At 43.0% G+C, this 13,131-nt stretch overlaps 1 protein-coding gene across 2 annotated transcripts in view; it reads right to left on the bottom strand.

Moving 5' to 3' along the window:
• SLC26A9 (solute carrier family 26 member 9) overlaps positions 1-13,131 on the bottom strand; it is a 57,308-nt gene that overhangs the window by 30,798 nt on the left and 13,379 nt on the right. The window contains exon 2 of one of the 2 annotated variants that reach the window (XM_081193432.1): positions 4,649-4,790. In XM_081193432.1, coding sequence (XP_081049558.1) covers positions 4,649-4,773 — 125 coding nt within the window. In that variant the 5' untranslated portion in view covers positions 4,774-4,790. Of the gene's footprint in view, positions 1-4,648; positions 4,889-13,131 lie in introns of those variants that run through there. The other variant, XM_081193431.1, reaches the window with a different exon arrangement.

Here is a 13,131-nt window from a genome sequence, read left to right as displayed (position 1 = left end):
TGGGTCAGCTCCCATTATCCCAGCCTCCATCAAACTCTGGAGAACAAGATGCCCAGCTGAATTCTGTGGTAGGTGTTTGCTCAGGTTTCTTGTTAATGACACGTCAAAATCAAGATCCTTTGTCAAACCGAACAAAATTTCAGCAAAATCAATGTGGGTTGTTACTGGGTGGCTAAACACAATGAGGGTAATAAGCCATCACATTATTAGTTCAAGCAGCCCTGATACAGCCTGCTCAGTGGATTACCGTATTTTTCTGTGAACAAGACAATCCTCCCCCCCCCCCGATGGTCTTGGGTGAGCTGGCAGCTCTGCCAGCTAGAGAGGTGAGGCGGTGCCAAGGTGAGGAAGGAGTTTGGCTCGGGGATCAAGAGGAGATTTGCTCAGAAAAAGCTCAACACCTTTTTGGGGGGCAATTTCCCCCAAAAGCTGAACAACTTAAAAATACTGATTTATTGATTTTGGGCTCCCAGAAGTAGAGGTCGTCTTATACATGGAAAAATACGGTAGTTAGCAGAACAAAGTATGTGACCTGCTTCAGCAATGGGACAGGAGAAATCAACAGGATACAACTGCACAGTTAAGCACTGACTTAGAACCTATGAATGTTTACTCCAAAGATAGTCCTACTGCTTCAGTGGAACTTCCTCCCAGAGCTGCTTTGTAGTGAATCAGGTCATTGGCCCATCTAGCTTGGTGCTGCCTATTCCTGATTGGCTGCAGCTGCCCAGAGAGACTCAGGCAGAGGTGCCAACTTAAATAAAATATTGGTGGGGGGCAATGATGCATGCTGTGACACATGGGGGCTGGGAGGAGCCAGGGGGTGCAGCCAAGCCCAGAAGTGGTAGCTGGAAGGGCTTCAGGCTTCAGTGGTGGCTCCTCCATCCTTTTATATGCTGCCCTCTCTTTCCACCTCCACCCTCAGCCCCTTTGGTCCTAATCGCATGCAGGACATGGCACAGCCTTTGTCCTCTAGATCCACTTTTAATTGTTCTCTGACACATGGAGGGGAGGAAATGAGAAGATAGAGGATGCAATGAAGATGCCAGAGGGCTGGTGACACAAGTCTCAAGGTGAAATCGACCCAACACATGTAAGCGTTTATAAGCATGTCTACCATTTTGTGGCAGCAGGGAAGCCAGCCTACTTCTTCACCACTCTTGTGTCCTTTGTGAGCTGTCTTGTGAGCATTGTTTCATTTATAAAGGAGTGAGTGGTAAAGTCAGAGACAGTTAACCACTCAGAAGTTTGCTGTGATAAATCTGCAAAGCATTTTGTGGGTTAAAGTTGCTTGCATTCCCTCTGAACTTGATGCGACAGATGATATCAGTCTAGTGGTAATGTCTAGGGCATTGTTATTGCACCCTAAGATTAGGCTGACTACGTGCTCTGTTTACCCTTGCCTATAATAGCTTGCAAGATCTATCGGAGAAGGCTTGGCTGGGTAGGTCCAGGGAACAGATTGTGGTTTCTTGCTATGTCTTCTCTTCCTACCATTATTATTGCACTTTTGACACTGCAGCTGAGAGTCACCGCTCACATAACCACTACGTCAAATGCAGAAAAACACAGGCTAAAGGCAGTCCAAGCTGAATAACATTGACAGCACACCAGCTAAGGCCAAGAAGAGGTAAGAATCAGCTCTCAGTTACACTGACACCTTGTAGCAGACTGCTCAGTTCAACGTGAAAAGCCTCAAGCCCAGTTTAATTTGCAATTTTGAAGTTAAAGTGACTGGCTTTAACATCACCTCCACTTTTGTTGTGCTTGAGCTTATACCCTGACTGAAAGAAAAAAGATCTATAATTTTGTAATAAGTGGCAACGGTTATGATATTGCTGCTCTTCATCAAGCATTAACGTGTCCCATATAAGATGAATGTGCTGCATTTGCAACTGAACCAGATTGCTTTGAATTAGGTATCTAAAATAGCTATGTCTGTACTTATTTTTTCTCCCCTAGGTGGCACTCTTCTGAGCATCTGTGAAGTCACTCAGAGAGCAGCTATTCCTTTGGCATGATTCCACAGTTCTGTCTACTTAAGAGACCATTCAGTCACGCTGGGTGCCACCCAAATCTAAAGTCAACATCATTGTGTAATCCAAAGTAATGCATCCAGTTTACTTAATTAATGCTTGCTTGGCAATGCCTTCACCCAGTCGACATCTAGAGAATATATACATCAAATGGCCATCCACCCAAAGTCCTGCAGTGCAGTACAAACACATACTGTGGAGAAAACTAATGTTCTGGATCCAACACCTGGTTGCAAGTTGCTTATTTCCTGCGCATGGCTTGTGCTTTTATACGTATTTGTTCACACACCTTACTCAACTAATGCTGAGTGGTCCCTGTGCTCCTTTTGTCTGCATCTAAGCAAGTCCCTTAAGTAGAATGGGTAGGGGTGTCAGTTTTGATTCTTTCAGTTATTCATTTTCACAGTCTTAAATCCAGTTCTCCACATTTCCTCAGAAATTTGCAACTTTTTTTTTTAAAGAGATCGAAAATTCTCATGAAAATTCATTAGCATTTCAGTTCAAATTTCTCCCAATAAAACACATTTTTGGCTGCAATTTTGCCTTATGTACACATTTCTGCAGAGCCATTTCCCCATATATAATGCATCTTTGTATGTTATCTTCACTAATATGTGCATTTCTATAATTTTTTGGCTGAACCACTGCAATACAAAATTCAGAAAAGGGTGAATTTCAAAGGAGCAGTGTGTTTCAGTTTGCATATTGATTTGGAATGTGGCAGTTTGGTGGGCTTATCTTTAAATGTGAACTCATTAAAAAAAGCACAACTCTATCCCTAATCATGGGGTCTGAATTTCAAGCAAAGCACTGACTGATGTAGGTAACATTATCTGGGAACTGTTTGGATGGGCGGGGTATAAATAAAGTATTATTATTATTACTATTATTACTACTTCTACTACTACTACTATTATTATTATTATTAAGAATGTGTCCCATCATATGACAAAGGAGGTTCAACCATTTCCTCAAGGAATGACCAGAGAGAGGTGCACCATGACTGTTTTTTCTAACCATACCCGCAGGACCAAAAGACTGTGTGAACTGCTTCTATGTGTGGGTGCATCTCCATTAATGTCTCTGTGAGAAAGGGGGGGAGGATGTGTGACATGAGAATCGCTAAGCAGCATAAGACCCCAGAAATTGTTTCATCTCTCCCCGCCACCTGCAGCCTCCTACCAAACACACACACACTCACCTCTGTTAAGGGCACACTGGCTCACTCTGCTGAGGGACTGATCAAAGCTCACTTCTCCCTCTGACATTTTCTAACTGACCTCAGACCTCTGTTTTCCCCTTGACTCCTCCCTTTCTGATGTGTGTCTAGTCTGTTAGACTGTAAGCCTCAGGGCAGGGCCTGTCATTCATTTAATTTTATGTACCACACCTTGTTTCTTTAGCTGAACGAGAAATAATCCATGTAATACCAAGAAGGAATAAGATGGTATCTAGGAAACACTGTTGCATAAACCAAGTCTTCACTGTTATTTTGACCTCTTTTTGAAACAGGGTGATCTCCCACCTAGAACCCCGATGCATCACTGTATATAGTGAACTTAAATTTGCTTTAAAGCGATAAAGGACCAACAATGTAATTAAAAAAATAAACGAGTGACAGGATGGAGAAACCATGGCCTTTCAGATGTTGCTGCATTCTTGGTTGTGCTGGCAGAGGCTAATGAAAACTGAGCCCAATAACAACTGAAGTGCCACAAAAGATGACAAAACTAGGTAGATGGCTGGCACAAATGTCTTCTTCACAATTGTTTTATTCTTTTCAAATACTCCTAATATGCATTGGGGTTGGGTGGGTTTCTTAGAGAATGGGTATCAACATTATTGCTCTCTCCTTCCTGGAAAAAATATATTTATTCAAGAGTGAGTAAAGCCAACAAGCCAGCAATGGTGGCAATGAATCAGTACAAGTTCTCTTATCTACATAATTATGTTTTTCTGATGGCCAGTGTCAGAAAAGTTGCTTGGCCTTCTACAATTTGTACAGTTTGCTTACTCTAATCTCTCTTGGCTGTGGCAGTGGAAACATATTTGTCTGCTATTAAACAATTAGCAACAATCTTTAACACTGAAAAAGAGAAAAACTGAGAATGAGGTGTTTATTATTCTCCACTTCACTTTGATGCCTGATAAGGTTTGGATATTTGGCACTGCCTTAACCAACTCTGCATCACTGCTTGGGTTGCAAATTTTGTAGGAGAATTTGTTGGGAAATCACAAAAGTGAATCATAAAGATGGAAAGTACCTCAAAGATAATCTGGTCCAGCCCCACAACACATAGCATTTCTGATGGGTGAACACCCACCTTCTGCTTTAAAACCTCACTTCAGTGTTGTGGGAGTGCTTGGATTAAGATTGCCTCTTTGCTCCTGGTTTGTGCAAAACTCCCTCAATAATGGAATTAGCAATCTCTCATTCAAAGTTTCAGGACTGCCCAACATCACAAATCTAGACAGCATGCGGACTTTATTTTATTTTATTTATTTTTCTTTCATAAAATTTATATAGGGCTTGATTGTTAAAAAACAAACAAACAAACAAACAAAAAACACCTCAGAGTGGTTACAACACTAATGTATGGCTTTCAACATACCTGAAAAGATTCTTTATTTTCTCCCCAAGTGGGTAACTTCTAGTTTTTCTCTCAAACTCTTCATCAAAGTAGTTGCTGGAATAAGCTGGACGGTTGATGATGTAACGTGGCCGTGCTTCGTTCATCTTTGCGCCACTAAACCCTTCACCCAGGAATGAAATGTAAGGAAGCTGGAGTGAGAAGTGAGCATCACCAACGGAAGGTCCCTTAATAAGGCAGGCAGTTCCTCTTATCCTCATCCCAATAAGCCTGCCTTTCAAATTTCCTTCCAAAGTCCCGCCCCTTTCCCCTCCCCTTCCTGCCGATGGTGCTCTTCTGGAGGCATCGATGCCTCGTGGCAGGCTGCGTGAGATTTTAGTAATCAGCTACTTTATAAAGATGCAGGAGTTGGCACAAGTTCAAGAAACCTACACGTGGCCAAGTGTCGGGCAGTTACAGGCTGTGATCACAGCTCTTGCCTCTGTATTGTTATTTAGCCTTGGGCCGGTCACTTAGGAATTGTCTGCCATGAAGAAAATGAGGTTAGGAATTTCTGCAAGGCTGAATCAGCACCCTCATTCAAAGATGCATTGTGTTGTGGTAAAAGTTCACCCACATTCTAGAAATCTCTTGAAGTTTCTGCTACAGTGCCTTGTGGATCCTTGACCTCTTTAGCATCTTGTAGTTTCACCTATGTTATGTATACATTTGGAACTTTTGCCCCGAGTGCTTCTATAGCTGTGATCTATAGCTCAGCAAATACACTGTAGAACGAAGGACAACTCAGAAATGTAACAATTTGACCTATTTTAATTATAATAATGCCAACCATTCCTGTTCAACCAGTCCTACGCAGTATCAAGGTGTTTCTAGAGGCAGGTAATAAATAAACTCCTTGAGGTGCAGGCCTTAGTATAAACAAAACTATCAAAGGAAGGGGAAAGAGCACTTTTGCAAGATGATAAGTCTGGGGGTGGGGTGGAAGAATATGAAGAAATAGAACAAGGATGTGGATCATTATTTTAGTACTGTATTGCAGTTAAGCACTTAGGTGTTGATCAAGTGGGCAAATGAACAGAAAATGAATCATCATAAAAGATAGACAGAGATTATGAAGCAATTGTGGGTGTTGTTACATGGTTCTTTTATTTAGAGCACATTAAGCCCATGAGGAAAATCCATCAAGATAGTGATAATGCATCAGGTTATAATTGTTTTGATCTGATAACTAAATACAAGCAAAAAACAAATTCAAATAATGCCATTTCAGACTTGAAAATGTTGTTAATTTTTGGAACTGAAATGTACCACATTTTAAAATATCCCTCAGTTATTTTGCTGCTTGCATTGTAAAACTTTTTAAAATGCTGCATTCATTGATCACAGCGAAACAGCAACACAAAAACAAAACATGGCCAAAAAATTTTCAAGTAAAATAAATATTAAAGAACATAACATAAAAATAGCTGAAAAGGAAATATATAATTTATAATAATAATTTATTACTTATACCCCGCCCATCTGGCTGGGTTTCCCCAGCCACTCTTGGCGGCTTCCAACAAGAGATTAAAAATACATGGCAATGCTCATCATTTCAGAGTCCCCAAAAGGTGTCAAATCAACTTAGAATATTTACTTGAGTTAACCAGTTTGACATATATCTTTGAAGATCTACATGTATTCAAGGTCCAATCTGGGTAATTGTAAAAAGAAATAGTAACTTAAGTGAATCTTGTGAAACTCCATTTCAGTGAGATGATCTGAGTGTGAGAAAACCAAACCACGTATATGATTCTATCTGGTTCCAGCCTCATGATAATGGATTTCTACTCTGTGTGGGCTGGTGGGAGGAAATACGTGGCTTTGGAGTGATCCATCATAGGAATAGACAATCTAGTTGACTTTGGTACTGTAAGGCTGCATCCCAGGCTCACAATAGCATTTATTTTTCAGCATTCATGCTTAGGGTCTCACTGCATGACTCTCATTGATGGAGAACATTTTTTTTTTTTTGGTCTATCCAAAACTCTGGGCTCACTTGGATGAAAGACTTCACCTTATGACCCTTTTCTAAATTATTTTTTTAAAAAACTAGCTGCCAGGTATATGTAAAGTTCCTCATATAAGCTGGTAGTTAATAACAGGTGGCCTCTTGCACCCCACCCTGAGACCGCCTAAGGGAAGCAGAGGGTGACAAAGGGGCAGCAGAGGTTGCCAGGGGGGGAGACAAGTTTCTGCTAAAACTTTATAAAATGGGTAAGTAATCATTTCTGTCAATAGAGGAATTTTGCCCTTGTCACTCATTTTAGAATTCACACCGCAGATCCTTTCTCATGAGAATGTAACAAAGGGTTACTCATGGATCAGGCCCACTTGCTGGGCTCCACATCTCCGCCTGGAGCAGGCGTAAAAGGCTCCTTGATTTAGAAGAGGCTGCAGCTGCCCTGGAATGCAGAGGTCCAAAGGGAGGACAAAAATCAGATCACGCTGGTCCTCCACTTAGAAACACAGGAAACTCAATCAGACCGTTAGCTCCTCTACCTCGGAACTGTCTACACTGACTAACAATAGCTCTCTGGGGGTCCAGATACAAAGTACTTCCCAATCTTTACTGGATATGTTGGGACTGAACCCTGGAACTTCCACATGCAGAGCATGTGCTCTTTCCATTGAGCTACTGTGCTTGACCACTATGTCTTCCAGTCCAGACACAATTCAAGGTGCTCATTTTAAATTGCAGGTCCCTCAATACTTTTGGGTCCCATATATCTAAAAGTGAACTTGCCAGATACGTAGTAGATGCATTTTAAAAGTGTGGTATTGTGCTCTTTTAAAATGCAGAAGTTGCCTAACCCTGTTTGATAACCCAGATTGTCAACTGTCATTTGTGCAAGCTATAAGGTGCTCAGGGCTATGCAAATGTTACACAAACCTGTCTTGCGGTTCTGTGCTTTGAGCCTTCCATCTTGATTTCCTGGACCAGTGGCCTTAAGTCAGATTGAAAAGGAAGTGGAGTGGTTAGGCCTGACTCTGTTATGTTCACGTGAAAAGAATGATGATAGGTCTGCCAGAAAAGAAGTCCCTCCCCACTTCAAGCATTGCCCTACTAATATGCTTTCTGAAGTTGAGAAGGAACTGCTGGCTGGTTATATAATGGAGAGCCAAAGCAATGAAATGGATAGTGCTTTTGGTTTGGGTCAGAGGCAACTGGGTTCAGATCTCTGACCATCTGTGATGTTGCATGGGTGGTCTTGAGCAAATCACTTTCTCTTAACCCAGGGTTAGGCCCATGTAGTGGCATCCAGATGTTGTTGGACTTTAACTCCCATCATCTCTGACTACGGGTCTGGCTGGGGAGGACTGATATGAGTAATTGCTTTAACATCAGGTGGGCGCCATGTTGTCTACCCCCATCTCACAAGGTTGTGGGGATGTAAAATGCAGTAGCCTCCATGCGCACCATACTGAGCTCCCCAGGCAAATGGTCGGGTGGAAACGCAATAAACAAATTGGCCCCAGCTTGGGAAATTTTATTTGATTTCCATTTGAATATTTGCTACAGCTTCAAGGAGTGGTAGTTTCCACACTTGATCAATCCTCGTTCCCTCCCCTGGAGTCATGATGTGAACCTCCTAAATTTTGAGTGCAATACACTCTTTGCTGGTACTCTAGCTGGGTAATTTGCACATACGCCCTGAGGGATAGATGTTGAAACTTTAGTGCAAATATATGCATTGCCTCACGTGAGGAGATGTGCTATTTCCCACTTCAAGGTATTATGTATTTATTTACTGCATTTATATCCCACACTTTTCTCCAAGGAGCTCAAAGGTGGCATGTGTGGTTCTTCCATTCCTCAATCCATCCCCACAACAACCCTGAAAGGCAGGTTAAGAAACCAAAGTATTTTGTTAGGAAAATGCCACACTTCCCTCCTCACTCCCACGTAACACACCAAGTCCAGCAGCGAATACAGTGGCACCTTGGTTGTTGAACGGCTTGGCTCCCAAACAAATCGGCTCCTGAACGCCACAAACCTGGAAGTGAGTGTTCTGGTTTGTGAACATTTTTTGGAAGCCAAACATCAGACGCGGCTTATGCCCTGGCTCAGCTTCCCAACCACCACCCTCTTCTCCTGTCCATTAGTGGGTTAAATGCCCTCTTCTTTCTACTTTCCTCTGTCTCACTTTCTCGCTCTCTTTTCATCCAGTAAAGGAAGGGGTAGGTTCCCCCCACCCCCAGCTCTTGCCCCTCCTTCCCTGTAATGAAATCTGTGGAATTCCCAAGTTCAGGTCAACAACTCTGGGGAACCTTTCCTAAAAAATGTCAACAACTTTGGGGTTCCCCCCTTAAAAAGGTCAACAACTCTGGGAAATGGGGTGTGTGTGTGCTGGAGGGATCTTCGCACCACGGCGCCAGATATGCTTAAGGTGGCCCTGTCCCCACATACAGCACATTGGAGTAGCCTAGTCTAGAGGTTACCATAGATCACTGAAGCCAAATTATCCCTGTCCAGAAATAGGGTTGTAGCTGGACCATCAACTAAAGCTAGTCGAAGACAACCTAGGCCTTGACCAGTTGTGATGGATCCAGCAACACCCACAAGCTATGAGCTTGCACGTTCAAGTGGAGTGCAGTCCCATGTAGAACAGGCTGTAAATGACTTATCCAGTCAGAGAAACCATTCACCAACAACACCTCACTCTTGTTTAGACCGAGCTTCAATTTATTGGCTCCCATAGCAAAAGTAGGTGAGGACTCCCCTGAAAAAAATGTTTTATGTGTTCCTGTTCCAAGCAGCTACCAGGATGGTGGCCTATACTTGTTCCCTGTTATGATGTAACCTCCTCTGGGGATGGAGCTTTGATTATTGTAACAGTGCCTGGTAGAGCAGAGCAGGAAGTAATGGATGCATCAGAGAGGTGACTCTGCTGAGGAATATAGGTCAGCTAGCTAAATAATTATCCCAATGGAAACAGAGTCAGGAAATCAGCACAACAATCAAATCCAACATGTCATGGAAACTTTAATGATCCCATGCAGTTGGAGATGCCAGTTTTTTAAAGGCCAATTCCTATCCACACTGACTGGAAAGCTGGGCTGAAAAATTCCTGAACATCCTAGACACTAACTAGTAGGAATGAGTCATTTAAGTACTAGTTAAATATGACAATCACTACCAACATTTCCTGTGAGGTGATATTACTATTATGGTTTTCTTCACCTTTGTTATCCTACCTATGGAGCCCATGGAGGTCACTGCTGAGGATCTAATGGTATATTGGGGGGGGGGGGAGAGAGATAGTACATATGATAGAACACAAGGTTTGTGAGGCCCAAGATCCAATCCCTAACATCACCGATTAAGGTATCTTAAGTAGTAAAGCCGGTTAAGATCTCAGCTTTAGACCCTGAGGAACATCAATCAGCATCGGCAACAGTGGTGCCTTCTGAGGCATTTTGCTAGAGACTACCTCTGTCAGTCACAGAACACTACTGGCTGGTGGAAGGATAAAAGAAGCAGTAGCAGAGCCACTATTCAGATACTGAGCAGGGCTCAGCATAGATGTTGGGCCATGCTGGATGCAGCTACCAATCAGCAGTTGTGCATCTGCATGATGCTGAGTTAACGCTCCTTCTATTTCTCCTCTGGCTCTTTCTGATGTTCACTGGAAAGAGAGCCAGTGTGGTGTAGTGGTTAAGAGCGATAGTCTCGTAATCTGGGGAACCGGGTTCGCGTCTCCGCTCTTCCACATGCAGCTGCTGGGTGACCTTGGGCTAGTCACACTTCTTTGAAGTCTCTCGGCTCCACTCACCTCACAGAGTGTTTGTTGTGGGGGAGGAAGGGAAAGGAGAATGTTAGCCGCTTTGAGACTCCTTAAAGGGAGTGAAAGGCGGGATATCAAATCCAAACTCTTCTTCTTCTTCCAGGTCCCTCTTCACCATATGGTGGTGCTTGGCAGCATAAAATAGTAGTCTCCACTGAACTACCCCATTCCATTGAGGTGTCCTCATTCCATTGAACCACCACTGACAAAAATAACTTGGCTAGATAGACCAGTGGTCTGAATCAAGTATAAGACAGCTCATATGGGACAATAAATACCAAACAGAATGAGGGGAAAGTTAGAAGGAAAAGTTTGGCCTATCGCTCAACATCCAAAATACCAAAGTGCTGCACAAACAAGCACAAAACAATCCCACCGCAGTGCCACAAATCCAACTCAATGGTGTAATGTTGGAAAGTGTCAATCACATCTCCTACCTGGGCAGTTATCTTTCAACAAGGACCAACATTGATGCCGAAATCCAGCATCGCCTGAGCTCTGCGAGTGCAGCTTTCTCCCAACTGAAGTGCAGAGTATTTGAGCACCAGGACATTCTCAGGGAAACCAAAATGCTTGTTTACAAAGCTATTGTACTATGAACCTTACTGTATGCTTGTGAAACATGGACCACTTATAAACGCCATCTCCAACTCCTCAAAAGATTCCATCAACGGTGTCTCCGAAAAATTTTGGATATCACTTGGGAAGACGGACGAACTAATGCCAGTGTACTGGAAGAAGCAAAGATCACCACTGTCAAAGCAATGATTCTAAAACATCAACTTCATTGGATGTTCCTCGGGTGCCTGATTATCGTCAACCAAAGCAAATACTCTATTCCAAACTTAAAAATGGAAAGCGTAATGCTGGTAGTCAACAAAAGAGATATAAAGCAGGTGTCAGCAAGGTTTATCTTGCCTGGGCTGGATCGGTCCCATGGAGATCCCTCTGTGGGCCGGATTGTGCATGTGTGTCAGCACACGCGCCCATGATTTTTGGCATCTGCGTGTGCGCAGATGAGATTTCCAGCCGTGGAAGCAAGTGCCTGCACTGCGCCAGTTTAATGCAGCGTGTGAGTGGACAGCTTGGTTTGGAGGTGGTTCGTGGGCCGGTCAAATGACCTCCATGGGCCGCTTCCGGCCCATGGACCTTAGGTTGCTAACCCCTGGTATAAAGACTCTCTCAAGACAAATCTTTAAAAAGTAGTATAAACATTGACAATTGGGAGACACTGGCCTGCAAGTGCTCCAATTGGAGAACAGCATTTACCAAAGGTGTCATGGCCTTTGAAGACACTCGAATGCAGGACAAAAGGGAGAAACGTGCTAAGAGGAAAGTACGCTTGGCAAACCCTCACCATGATCAACTCCCACCCGGAAACCTACGTCCCCACTGTGGAAGGATGTGTGGATCCAGAATTGGCCTCCACAGTCACTTATAGACTCACTGTTAAGACCGTGTTCATGGAAGACGATCTTACTTGGCAACGAGCGATCGCCAAAGCAGAAGACTCATTGATAGTGTGATATAAGATATCTGATGTCATGTCATTACATGGCAAGTTTCTCCTTAGTAGGGATGGGAGAGAAATTGGATTCAGTTCATATTTAAAGTTAAATCTACTTCAGCTGCACTTCCTGAAACAATACACAAGCAATGTAATTCTCCAGTCAAGTAATGTGTACAAAAATCCACATACAAGAGTAAAATGTGCAAAACAATGTATATATTAATGAAAATGACATACAGAAATGCATTATCTTAGGGTACATTGGGTAAACTTAACAGTTCCACTAGTGTAAGGAATTTCAGCTGTGCATTGACACTTGGACGAATGCAGCTTCTCCATCCTTTCTTTACAGCCTGATCCCTGCTACACCAAAGAAAATGTGGCTAAACTCAGTGTGACTTCTTCCCAAGTTGGTGCACATGAATTTGCAGCCTTAGATTCCCAGATTTTCAAAGCTTGATCCAGAAACTTGATCAAGGATATGGTCAGGATTTGAACTCTGCTGAAAGTGTATTTCTCCCCTCTCCATCTGACACACACGCACCCACTCCGGTTTCTTATTCCAGTATTTATTTCAACTTTCTGAACAGCATGCTGTGGTTTTATTGTTACAGGCTTGGGTGTGTTGAGCCTTTTCTCTTTATATCTTTCCTGCTGAGCGAAAGTGCTAGCAGACACTCTCACAAATCAGGAACAAAGCAAGGAGGGTTGAGGGAAGGCAAGAGTCAGAAGGACAAAAGAAGTCCCATGATTAAAATTCCACCTAAAACAAACAGGCCAATGATGTCAACATCAGCAAGAGTCAAGTTTTTGAGATGGCGTTATCGATGGCCTTGCCCTAGATCAAACACAAGTGGAAACTTTTCTGATTTCAGAACTCAAGAGTTGAGAGCCTTAGAAAAGAAGGCACGAGACAGAAGGCAAAAGCAGCTCTTGAGACCTTCTGCCCCAGCTAGAACACTTTCATTTCAGATTTCAAAATGAATGTGCACAGGTTGGAGGCAGAGTTGTTTGCCATGTTGCTGCCTCTCTGCCTATGTGTGTCCATTTCTCCATAGTACCATCTGAAAAGGGCTCTGGTTTTGAGCTGAAGAAGTCCAACAGAGACTCTGAACATTAGAATGAAAGGTTTTTGTGGCACAAGCAGGGAAACTCAGGTCTGGGGG

Source organism: Podarcis bocagei (genome assembly GCF_964188305.1).
Source record: "Podarcis bocagei genome assembly, chromosome: 5".
NCBI classification, from domain to species: domain Eukaryota; kingdom Metazoa; phylum Chordata; class Lepidosauria; order Squamata; family Lacertidae; genus Podarcis; species Podarcis bocagei.
This window is presented reverse-complemented; position numbering and strand designations above follow the sequence as displayed.